We start from the raw sequence: 13444 nt of genomic DNA on the forward strand, positions 1-13444 counted from the left end.
TCTTCTTGAGATAAGAAGTATAGTCCAAGTCTTCTTGACATAAGAAGTATAGTCCAAGTCTTCTTGAGATAAGAAGTATAGTCCAAGTCTTCTTGAGATAAGAAGTATAGTCCAAGTCTTCTTGAGATAAGAAGTATAGTCCAAGTCTTCTTGACATAAGAAGTATAGTCCAAGTATGACATAAGAAGTAAGTCTTCTTGAGATAAGAAGTATAGTCCAAGTCTTCTTGTCCAAGTCTTCTTGAGATAAGAAGTATAGTCCAAGTCTTCTTGAGATAAGAAGTATAGTCCAAGTCTTCTTGACATAAGAAGTATAGTCCAAGTCTTCTTGAGATAAGAAGTATAGTCCAAGTCTTCTTGAGATAAGAAGTATAGTCCAAGTCTTCTTGAGATAAGAAGTATAGTCCAAGTCTTCTTGAGATAAGAAGTATAGTCCAAGTCTTCTTGAGATAAGAAGTATAGTCCAAGTCTTCTTGAGATAAGAAGTATAGTCCAAGTCTTCTTGACATAAGAAGTATAGTCCAAGTCTTCTTGAGATAAGAAGTATAGTCCAAGTCTTCTTGAGATAAGAAGTATAGTCCAAGTCTTCTTGAGATAAGAAGTATAGTCCAAGTCTTCTTGACATAATAAGAAGTATAGTCCAAGTCTTCTTGAGATAAGAAGTATAGTCCAAGTCTTCTTGAGATAAGAAGTATAGTCCAAGTCTTCTTGAGATAATAAGAAGTATAGTCCAAGTCTTCTTGAGATAAGAAGTATAGTCCAAGTCTTCTTGAGATAAGAAGTATAGTCCAAGTCTTCTTGAGATAAGAAGTATAGTCCAAGTCCAAGTCCAAGTCTTCTTGAGATAAGAAGTATAGTCCAAGTCTTCTTGACATAAGAAGTATAGTCCAAGTCTTCTTGAGATAAGAAGTATAGTCCAAGTCTTCTTGAGATAAGAAGTATAGTCCAAGTCTTCTTGAGATAAGAAGTATAGTCCAAGTCTTCTTGAAATAAGAAGTATAGTCCAAGTCTTCTTGAGTATATAAGAAGTATAGTCCAAGTCTTGAAATAAGAAGTATAGTCCAAGTCTCTTCCAAGTCTTCTTGAGATAAGAAGTATAGTCCAAGTCTTCTTGAAATAAGAAGTATAGTCCAAGTCTTCTTGAAATAAGAAGTATAGTCCAAGTCTTCTTGAGATAAGAAGTATAGTCCAAGTCTTCTTGAGATAAGAAGTATAGTCCAAGTCTTCTGAAATGAAGTATAGTCCAATAAGAAGTATAGTCCAAGTCTTCTTGAGATAAGAAGTATAGTCCAAGTCTTCTTGAGATAAGAAGTATAGTCCAAGTCTTCTTGATAAGAATAAGAAGTATAGTCCAAGTCTTCTTGAAATAAGAAGTATAGTCCAAGTCTTGAGATAAGAAGTATAGTCCAAGTCTTCTTGAAATAAGAAGTATAGTCCAAGTCTTCTTGAGATAAGAAGTATAGTCCAAGTCTTCTTGAGATAAGAAGTATAGTCCAAGTCTTCTTGAAATAAGAAGTATAGTCCAAGTCTTCTTGAAATAAGAAGTATAGTCCAAGTCTTCTTGAGATAAGAAGTATAGTCCAAGTCTTCTTGAAATAAGAAGTATAGTCCAAGTCTTCTTGAGATAAGAAGTATAGTCCAAGTCTTCTTGAAATAAGAAGTATAGTCCAAGTCTTCTTGAGATAAGAAGTATAGTCAAGTCTTCTTGAGATAAGAAGTATAGTCCAAGTCTTCTTGAGATAAGAAGTATAGTCCATAGTCTTCTTGAGATAAGAAGTATAGTCCAAGTCTTCTTGAGATAAGAAGTATAGTCCAAGTCTTCTTGAAATAAGAAGTATAGTCCAAGTCTTCTTGAAATAAGAAGTATAGTCCAAGTCTTCTTGAGATAAGAAGTATAGTCCAAGTCTTCTTGAGATAAGAAGTATAGTCCAAGTCTTCTTGAGATAAGAAGTATAGTCCAAGTCTTCTTGAGATAAGAAGTATAGTCCAAGTCTTCTTGAGATAAGAAGTATAGTCCAAGTCTTCTTGAAATAAGAAGTATAGTCCAAGTCTTGAAATAAGAAGTATAGTCCAAGTCTTCTTGAGATAAGAAGTATAGTCCAAGTCTTCTTGAGATAAGAAGTATAGTCCAAGTCTTCTTGAGATAAGAAGTATAGTCCAAGTCTTCTTGAGATAAGAAGTATAGTCCAAGTCTTCTTGAAATAAGAAGTATAGTCCAAGTCTTCTTGAGATAAGAAGTATAGTCCAAGTCTTCTTGAATAAGAAGTATAGTCCAAGTCTTCTTGAGATAAGAAGTATAGTCCAAGTCTTCTTGAGTATAAGAAGTATAAGAAGTATAGTCCAAGTCTTCTTGAAGTATATCCAAGTCTTCTTGAAATAAGATAGTCCAAGTCTTCTTGAGTAAGAAGTATAGTCCAAGTCTTCTTGAGATAAGAAGTATAGTCCAAGTCTTCTTGAGATAAGAAGTATAGTCCAAGTCTTCTTGAGATAAGAAGTATAGTCCAAGTCTTCTTGAAATAAGAAGTATAGTCCAAGTCTTCTTGAGATAAGAAGTATAGTCCAAGTCTTCTTGACATAAGAAGTATAGTCCAAGTCTTCTTGAGATAAGAAGTATAGTCCAAGTCTTCTTGACATAAGAAGTATAGTCCAAGTCTTCTTGAGATAAGAAGTATAGTCCAAGTCTTCTTGAAATAAGAAGTATAGTCCAAGTCTTCTTGAGATAAGAAGTATCCAAGTCTTCAAGTCTTCTTGAGATAAGAAGTATAGTCCAAGTCTTCTTGACATAAGAAGTATAGTCCAAGTCTTCTTGAGATAAGAAGTATAGTCCAAGTCTTCTTGAGATAAGAAGTCTTGTCTTCTTGATAAGAAGTATAGTCCAAGTCTTCTTGAAATAAGAAGTATAGTCCAAGTCTTCTTGAAATAAGAAGTATAGTCCAAGTCTTCTTGAAATAAGAAGTATAGTCCAAGTCTTCTTGAGATAAGAAGTATAGTCCAAGTCTTCTTGAAATAAGAAGTATAGTCCAAGTCTTCTTGAAATAAGAAGTATAGTCCAAGTCTTCTTGAAATAAGAAGTATAGTCCAAGTCTTCTTGAAATAAGAAGTATAGTCCAAGTCTTCTTGAAATAAGAAGTATAGTCCAAGTCTTCTTGAAATAAGAAGTATAGTCCAAGTCTTCTTGAAATAAGAAGTATAGTCCAAGTCTTCTTGAAATAAGAAGTATAGTCCAAGTCTTCTTGAGTATATAAGAAGTATAGTCCAAGTCTTCTTGAGATAAGAAGTATAGTCCAAGTCTTCTTGAAATAAGAAGTATAGTCCAAGTCTTCTTGAGATAAGAAGTATAGTCCAAGTCTTCTTGAGATAAGAAGTATAGTCCAAGTCTTCTTGAGATAAGAAGTATAGTCCAAGTCTTCTTGAAATAAGAAGTATAGTCCAAGTCTTCTTGAGATAAGAAGTATAGTCCAAGTCTTCTTGAGATAAGAAGTATAGTCCAAGTCTTCTTGAAGTATATAAGAAGTATAGTCCAAGTCTTCTTGAAATAAGAAGTATAGTCCAAGTCTTCTTGAGATAAGAAGTATAGTCCAAGTCTTCTTGAATAAGAAGTATAGTCCAAGTCTTCTTGAGATAAGAAGTATAGTCCAAGTCTTCTTGAGATAAGAAGTATAGTCCAAGTCTTCTTGAAATAAGAAGTATAGTCCAAGTCTTCTTGAAATAAGAAGTATAGTCCAAGTCTTCTTGAGATAAGAAGTATAGTCCAAGTCTTCTTGAGATAAGAAGTATAGTCCAAGTCTTCTTGAGATAAGAAGTATAGTCCAAGTCTTCTTGAGATAAGAAGTATAGTCCAAGTCTTCTTGAGATAAGAAGTATAGTCCAAGTCTTCTTGAGATAAGAAGTATAGTCCAAGTCTTCTTGAAATAAGAAGTATAGTCCAAGTCTTGAAATAAGAAGTATAGTCCAAAATAAGAAGTATAGTCCAAGTCTTCTTGAGATAAGAAGTATAGTCCAAGTCTTCTTGAGATAAGAAATATAGTCCAAGTCTTCTTTTATCCTCAAAAAGGAAAGAGAGATCAATCTTAGACTACACACCAAAGTTCCAGTTTCTTCAACCATCTTTCTCATGAAAATAACCATTGCATTTGAGGGAACTTGTGAGCCATCATGGACTTCAAATCTTTGTTTATTATCCTTCTATTAGTACCATGGAATATGTCCAGCTTCATAACAATGGTTTTTTGGAGAAAAGAGCTCTTTTAATAAATGGAGCTTTCACCTTGTAATTGAAAATAGGTTTGTAGTTTTAGAAGCCTTGTTGTTCTAAATATTTCACAAGACGAGTTTTTTTTTCTTCCATGGAGAACACTTGAAGGTTCCTATTTTTGAAATGTTGTGCCCTTTGGCTCAACGTTCCCTTCAGAAGGTTTTTTTAAATTCCTCCCATAAGTTTATTAATGGAGTTTGCTCTTATAGGTGGTTGCATTTGTGGTGAGAATCAAACTCATAGGTGCTAAAATGCATTACCCGTGTCATGACTTGCTTCTAAGGGAAACTGCTCATATGTCAACAAAGTGTACAACTAATTTTTTGTATTACTGTAATATTGTAATATGTTAGTGCATGTAATAATAACAGGCACTTAATTTTTAAAGTAGTACTTGTTTGGAATAATAACTTTTGTTTTTGTAGTAATTTTCTGTAAGGCAGAATGTTATTTTATTCATATTTCTAGGTTTCAACCTTGCTGTTTTGTTAACCAACTTGTCAGAACACATGCCTAATGATCCTAGGTATGTAGTATATAATCAGACCTTTTTGTAAATGTTTCAGTGCTAATAACATAGAATTATTTATGAAACTAAAAAGCTTTATAAAACATGCATGTACGTATCAGCAGGAAAATAAAAATGTAATATGTTGCTTATGATTTCCCATACAGAACAACTATATGTGTAGCATATAATATATATTAAGCTGTCTCATAAGATCTTATCTTATAGTTAGTAATAAAGAAAGGGCTACTAAAGTCTAATATGTTGAAAAACATTTTTATGGTTATGTTTCACATTTAAAAATAGGCCATTTCTATATCACTGAAAACAAAACTTTGTTTTTCATATCAGTATAAGTATTTTACTCTGTAAGCTATAAGTAAGTTATGATGGACATGAAATGCAGTTATCTACAGGTATCGGGATCTGGTTTTCATACTTTGTTCACATTTATCTTCCTTAAGTATCAAATAATATAATTTTTAGTACCTCATGTTATATAAATCTTGTGCCTTGCTGCATGTGACTAGGGAGTAAATAAGAACTAATCATTAAAACTGGTGGCTAAATTAGTGTTACTTGAGTGCTTCATAACATATGTTATGACAAGTTAATGTTTACAATTCTTTGTGGTTGTTTTTTAATCTGCTCTTGGCATTCTCCTATATTACAGGCTGGCAAGGTTTTTGGAAACAGCAAGTAGTGTTCTAAATTATTTTGAGGCTTACTTGGGCAGGATTGAAATCATGGGTGAGTAGTCCAGTCTGCAGTGGCTGCAATGTAGGTCTGAAGAAAGATTTATGCTGTTTCTTTTTGTCTAATGTTATGTTTTTAATATCATTGTTTATGTGTGTAGTTATCCAGAAATTAACTTTTATTCTGTTTTTAGAGCTTCTCTGCATTAAAAAGTTGCAATTTTAGCATTGTTACTTAGATGTTCTTAAAAAAACAATTAAATATTGATATTACATTACCTGATATATTGATGTTTTAAACTAAAGATACAAAAAACTCATTATTAAAGCAACAGTTCAGATAATGAATTGATATGGGAAGGCCATACAACATGAAGGATAATATAAACAAGCAAATTAACTGTTTGTGCTGGAGCAAATTAACTGTTTGTGCTGGAGAACAAACAAATTTAAAACATAAACATTTAAAATTGATTTATATTTTGGATATATTACAATTTTATACAAAAGTAACTGCTTGAATCTTAGTGTTATGTGAAGCTCTTTGCTCATTATGATAATTTTAACTGAAGTTAATAGACAATTAATAAAAACATTATTCATCTGTAAAATAAAGTTTTTTTAATTTTAGTCTCAAAATGCTCCAAACTTCAGTTAGCCTTACAAGTTAGCAAAACAAATAAATTAAAAGGTTTTCAGTTTAAATGAAAGTGAAATAGTCAAAGCAGACTTAAGCCTTCATGACATTTGAATCTATTTATGAAGGAGGAAGTCACAGAATAGAAAGAGTCTACTTTGAGGTCAAAGAATCAACAATAAAACAATGGGAAAAGCCACAAATCAAGGTACGTATTATTTATGTGATTAGCTACAGAGTAGTCCATTCATTTTCTTGTAGAAGTATTTTTCAAACAAGTATATATGTATTTTGCAAACTGACAAATATTGTTCTTTAACTATTTTAACCACAGTAATCTGACATACTGTTTTAGGACAATCAAGACAGTTTTAATGAATTTTACGCTCTTCATTTCTTCTGAAGTCAGAAGGCAATTAATTTATTCTTTGGTATTTTAAGGCATCGTTTTTGTGTCTAATGATGAATGAGATTTCATAATAATTGTTAATTGAAGAAAGAAAAAGGTTGTTACCAATGTAAGTACCTTCTTTACTGTTCTCTCAAGAACCATTGGATTGTTGCTGCCAAAGGGATTCTGATGATTTTATAAATCCATCCACTTTTATATTTCCCAGACATTTTTTCAGCAGTAAAGTTAGTAATAAATAACATTTACCTTTCAGATAATACTAAATATATATATTTTTAGTTCATTTGAGGTTTCATTATTGCAGCATCATTAGAACTAGTAATTCAAAGTCTGTTTGATATGAAAATATACATATACACAATTAATAGAGCTAGTAGTTTAAGGCATGTCTGATATGAAAATACACACGTACACTCAATATTACTGGTCTTGATGAAACATCAATGGTGAAACATCGGCTGAAATGAAATCTTCGTTTTTTTTTAATAACTTTATTGCTAAAATGTCTAAATCCTTCCAGTATGCACTACAGACTCAGAAAAACTACAGAATATTTTCCACCAAACTTGTTTTTAGTAAAATTAGATTCAGAAACAGATATCAGTCTTATCTTCATTAACATTTCACAGATTGGTACAGTGTATCTAGCTGTTACTAATATGTAAGATATTTTACTGGTATTTGTTATGAAACTGTACTGAGTTAATGTAGATATATTTTGTTATGAGAAAACAATAAAATATTTTGTGTTTTATATTGATGAATTATATATGCATTCTTTAGAGAAATGTTCAAAGCAGTATATTGCATATAAACACTTGTATCAACAAAACTCAACAGGAGTAATTCTCTATATTCCTCCAGAATATATCCCTTTTGACTGTGAAATATTGTATGTGTTAACTAGATATATCCAATAATTCATTTTATTAGTATTATTATTATAGATAGTACAATGAAGTCCAAGAATATGATAATATAATAGTGGTCCAATTTGTATTGATTCATAATTTCTAAGTAGAGAAAATAAGCTGCACATGAGGTATATATGTTGTGGAAAGTTAAAAATAAAAATTTATATTTCTACAAAACCACTCATTAAAACCTAAAGGAAATATTTTGATATATTTAAGAATTTTATTGAGAATACCAATGCATGGTTTTTCCATAATAAACAAAGATAAGCAATATTGAAAACTAGTAGAAGTACCCATCCATTGGACAAGTGAAATAAGAACTTGTTTGTAAGAAGGATAGGAAATTGTGCTTCTGATTTTGTTGTTTTTTTATTAATATAATTAAGTTAAAAGTGCAGTAAAAATAAAGATATCAGTACTCAAAAGAAAGAGATTATTTTCAAGAATTCTATCAACATGAAATTAAATGAGGAGAGGCAAGCTCCTCTTGTGTCATGTTTGGTGCTGTTTGGTCAAGAAATGTGAAAATGTATAAGGAAAAGATTCACACACACATATTGACGTTTATTTATATAGTTGGGGAGTTCCGACTGTTTCAGAACCTTTCATATCACAATGTCAAGTTTGGTGCTAATTGATAGAGAAATGTGGAAATGTATAAGGAAAAGATTCACACACACATATTGACGTTTATTTATATAGTTGGGGAGTTCCAACTGTTTCAAAACCTTTCATATCACAATGTCAAGTTTGGTGATAATTGATAGAGAAATGTGGAAATGTATAAGGAAAAGATTCACACACACATATTGACGTTTATTTATATAGTTGGGGAGTTCCAACTGTTTCAGAACCTTTCATATCACAATGTCAAGTTTGGTGATAATTGATAGAGAAATGTGGAAATGTATAAGGAATAGATATGAAATGAAAGATATATAACTATTTATTTTTTCTCAAGTATACACTTTGCTTTATATAGTACATGAATTTTACTGAGATATTCTTTGTTGTTATTCAACAGGAATCCAAAAGAGCTTTCTTCTACAGTATTGTAACAGAAGGAGGAGATAAAGAGAAACTAGAAGCTTTTGTTAACTTCTGTGAGGATGCAATCTTTGAAGTAAGGAAATAAGCTCCTTTACTGAGAATATAATTAACTCTCTCATTCAGATATGTATTGAATGTGCCAAGACAATGTAATTGGTAACTGTTTGTTAAATCTTTTATTTCATTATTCCCTGTGAATAAAAATGCAATTTAAGTACTTTTGTAAATAAATAAAGCCTACTTATACATTGCATGCAAGCACAATCAAGAGAATCATACCTTTTTGTTTTGTGTATTTATACATAGGAGCAACTTCCTAATACAAATATTATTTTATTTTATTTTTTATTGTATACTTCCTGTGTAAATCATTTTAACTTACGTCTACATACAACAAATTATTAATTTCTGTCACTATTACACATATAAATTACTGTGTAGTTTCAAACTTTGTTACATATACAATCGACTCTATAATTATTATCTCTAACACATTACTTTTCTACATTCCATGCATGTAAGCCACTTTGTAATTATATTAATACTAGATGCAACATGCCAGTAGTATTTCTATGGAAGATACTGATGAGGGACCAACTAAAACCTCAGATTACCCCTTTCCTGGATCAGAGCAGGAAAAACCACCGTAAGTTTCTGTAGTTTTTTCAGGTATCTCAATCATGTCTTGAGTATCTCTGTTTAAAGAAATGAATAATAATTCCTTAATTATGTGTCTTACCAGAACAATGTAATAAAAAGAAAGCATTAATTACTATGAAATGTATGCTGCTTTTTAAAACCTTAACCAGCCAATATAACTTAACAATATTCATCCTAAATAGATAGTCTATCTCAGTCATAGCTTACATAAGAGTTTGGCCAACTATATATATGATAAAAACTTAACTGTATTTGTCTAAGAAAGTGAACAGTCTATATTTGGTCTTCATCTTTAGTATAAGAAATAATTATGGAAACACGTAGGTGAGGCACGTACAAGAATTACAGTCAGTAAGTAACTACAAATAAATGGTCGAAGTATCATAAGGTCAATCAGAATGAATTGGCAATTAATCATTCTTTGTTCTTAGCTGACATTAAAATTCTGATTTCCAAGAAAAAATTGTAATATGCATTTATATATTTTTTTTATTTCTGACACTGTGATTTCATGTTTCCAAGAAAAAAATAACAATCTGTTCCGTCCCCCCTTTTTTAAACTTCAAAGGTGGTGTTTTGCTTGCTTTTGTGCTATTTCTTACATAAAAATGCACACCATAATCGTGAATGCATATTTTTACAATGCTGTTTTTTAGATTAAAAAATAGATCAATTATAGTATTTTTAACTGCATAAAGAATACAACACTAGAGTGCATCTCACCATTTGTGTGTAGAATGGCACTATGGACCTCAGTAATTATAAACAATAACTTAGATTTGTTAGCCATTTGATACAAAAATTAATTTGGATGAAACTATTACTTACTTGTTAGGCTAAACATTGAGCAAACACTAGAATGTTCAATCAGGGGTTTCAGACACCTAAATTATATGTATGCTAGTAACTGAAGGCACAGTTTTATTTTTGCTTTTGTTTTCCTTCTGACACCCAGCATCTTTGGAAAATTTTTGTAAAAATTAAAATAAAAATCCCTGGCCTTAAGGGCACAGTCTGAGTTACCAACTAATAACATCTCTTTGAGCTTTCTGCCTCAACCCTACTATTATAAACAGTACTAGTTTAATATCTTCCTTTTGAATTTCACTACATCTCCTACTGTAATATGAAAATTTGTGTCTGTTTGTTACATGGAATAGTTTCTCCAGCCAAAACTGATTTCCATATATTTATCATGTGGAATTTCTGCTGTGAGAGCCATTAGTACATTCATCATGGAACTGCTGACAATATTATATCACTGTCTGTACGTTTATAATCATTATGCTTGTGCAACACTGTCTTAATTGGTTAGAAAACAACCAATACTAACATGTGACTGTACTCTGCTGTATGAATAGAAGCACACTTGTAGAGTTGCATTTCAATCACTGTTTCTGTTATTATTCTGAGTACTGTATGTTAGACCTTGATCATAGATTGCTACATATCTAGTTATCTTTTAAGTTAGAATATGTGTGTGTATGTGCATACTTATGTCTAAGCTCAAGTTTAAGTGGTTGGTAAGTTTACTTATTAGAGTGCTTATAAAAACAATATAAAGCATTTTCTGGTAAATTTAGGTCTGCTCTGGAACCAGTGAAGCAAGGCTTACGTTACATCAAAGACAATATTCTAAAGGCTCTTTCCCATCTAACGCCTGCTAATCTTAGGAAACAGTATGCGGCATTGCGACAAAAAACTTACCTGGAATTATTAGTTGGATTTTTCAAAATTGGCTTTTACAGCATTTTCAGCAGCTTGCAACTCATGTACTTCATCTCAAGGTATGATTTTAGTGGCTTTCTTCTTGTTATATTACTTCTATTTTCATGGTAGTATTTGTAGCACTTATTATTTTTTTAAATTTTGTGCAAAGTTGCATAAGGGCTATCTATGCTAGTCATCTCTAATTAAGCAGTGTAAGACTAGAGGGAAGACAAATAGCCATCACCACTCACTGCCAACCTTTGGGCTACTCTTTTACCAGTAAATAGGAGAATTTACTGTCACTTTATAACACTCCCACAGCTAAAAGAGCAAGTATGTTTGGCATGACAGGGATTCAACCCTCACATTATGAGCCGAACGCCTTAATCACCTGGCCATGACAGGCCCACAATACTTGTCAAAACAAGTAATAGCTTTTAGTATTTTTATTTTTTGCAGTTTTTTAGTTTTACTTTAAATTAATGTAAATAAAGTTGATGAGATTCCATTTTATAAATTTATTTGGTACATATACCTCAAACTATGTCAGTTAAGGGACACACATGAGGCTTGTATTATTCAGTATAAAAGCAAAGCCTACTTACTAAATTTTTCTTTCTCTTTGATATCTCCCCAGTGTCACAGTGCTATGTTTGCATATTTTACTGTTAGAAACTGGGTTTCAATATCTGTGGTAGGCAGAGCACAGATAGCCCTTTGTGTGGCTTTATGCTTAATGCCAAACAACATCTTTGTTAACTGCACAAAATTTCTTTTTAACTTTTTATGTTTTTATTTTTTTTGCACTTCATATGTATTTTATTAATTTCATTAAAGAACCAGACACTGTATGTATATTTTTTTACTTAGATGTTTATTTTAAATGCTTTATAGAAAGATTAATATATGTTCAAAAAATTGTTACTATGTAAGAGGTTCAAAATTGCATCATGGCAAAATTCACAATACTTTTACTGTGAACTTTTAGTGAAACAATATGGAAGATTTATTGAAAGAAACTGATTCATGTATATTTGAAATTCATGTACACTTTGTTCGTTCTGTGATACTGATGAAAAGGCCTTGTTGCTTAGTACCTGATGTCTATAGGCTACCTGGGTTACAACATACAAGTAGTTGAAAACACTGTTTATATCACAACCCCCAGTGACACAGTGGTTTGAAGGCTTACAACATTAGAAACCATATTTTGACACTCCTGATGGTCACAACACAGACAGCCCATTATGTGGCTTTGTGCTTAACTACAAACAAACACATTTGTTTTATTGTGATGTGTTCCTTCACCTATTATACAATTACAGATCATAATCCATGAGCTTATATATGACTGCTATAAAAATCATTTGGGTTAATCAGAGCTTTGTTAGTTATAAAGTAACAAGCAAATCATTTGGGTTAATCAGAGCTTTGTTAGTTATAAAGTAACAAGCAAATCATTTGGGTTAATCAGAGCTTTGTTAGTTATAAAGTAACAAGCAAATCATTTGGGTTAATCAGAGCTTTGTTAGTTATAAAGTAACAAGCAAATCATTTGGGTTAATCAGAGCTTTGTTAGTTATAAAGTAACAAGCAAATCATTTGGTTAATCAGAGCTTTGTTAGTTATAAAGTAACAAGCAAATCATTTGGGTTAATCAGAGCTTTGTTAGTTATAAAGTAACAAGCAAATCATTTGGGTTAATCAGAGCTTTGTTAGTTATAAAGTAACAAGCAAATCATTTGGGTTAATCAGAGCTTTGTTAGTTATAAAGTAACAAGCAAATCATTTGGGTTAATCAGAGCTTTGTTAGTTATAAAGTAACAAGCAAATCATTTGGGTTAATCAGAGCTTTGTTAGTTATAAAGTAACAAGCAAATCATTTGGGTTAATCAGAGCTTTGTTAGTTATAAAGTAACAAGCAAATCATTTGGGTTAATCAGAGCTTTGTTAGTTATAAAGTAACAAGCAAATCATTTGGGTTAATCAGAGCTTTGTTAGTTATAAAGTAACAAGCAAATCATTTGGGTTAATCAGAGCTTTGTTAGTTATAAAGTAACAAGCAAATCATTTGGGTTAATCAGAGCTTTGTTAGTTATAAAGTAACAAGCAAATCATTTGGGTTAATCAGAGCTTTGTTAGTTATAAAGTAACAAGCAAATCATTTGGTTAATCAGAGCTTTGTTAGTTATAAAGTAACAAGCAAATCATTTGGGTTAATCAGAGCTTTGTTAGTTATAAAGTAACAAGCAAATCATTTGGGTTAATCAGAGCTTTGTTAGTTATAAAGTAACAAGCAAATCATTTGGGTTAATCAGAGCTTTGTTAGTTATAAAGTAACAAGCAAATCATTTGGGTTAATCAGAGCTTTGTTAGTTATAAAGTAACAAGCAAATCATTTGGGTTAATCAGAGCTTTGTTAGTTATAAAGTAACAAGCAAATCATTTGGGTTAATCAGAGCTTTGTTAGTTATAAAGTAACAAGCTGTTAGTTTTAATGGAAGAATGAAAAACCTCATCAACAAGATTATAAAACAGATAAGACAATAGTTAAATAACATTTGTGAGTTATTGTTACTGGAAACTTGTTTTGGGCCAGTA

At 31.2% G+C, this 13444-nt stretch overlaps 1 protein-coding gene across 1 annotated transcript in view; it reads left to right on the top strand.

The window, feature by feature from the left end:
* LOC143229032 (ryanodine receptor-like) overlaps positions 1 to 13444 on the top strand; it is a 243367-nt gene that overhangs the window by 193704 nt on the left and 36219 nt on the right. The window contains 6 exon segments of the mRNA XM_076460689.1: positions 4723 to 4780; positions 5436 to 5512; positions 6223 to 6302; positions 8448 to 8546; positions 9022 to 9119; positions 10717 to 10920. Coding sequence (XP_076316804.1) covers positions 4723 to 4780; positions 5436 to 5512; positions 6223 to 6302; positions 8448 to 8546; positions 9022 to 9119; positions 10717 to 10920 — 616 coding nt within the window.

The sequence above is a fragment of the Tachypleus tridentatus genome, chromosome 1 (assembly GCF_004210375.1).
Source record: "Tachypleus tridentatus isolate NWPU-2018 chromosome 1, ASM421037v1, whole genome shotgun sequence".
Classification (NCBI taxonomy): Eukaryota; Metazoa; Arthropoda; class Merostomata; order Xiphosura; family Limulidae; genus Tachypleus; species Tachypleus tridentatus.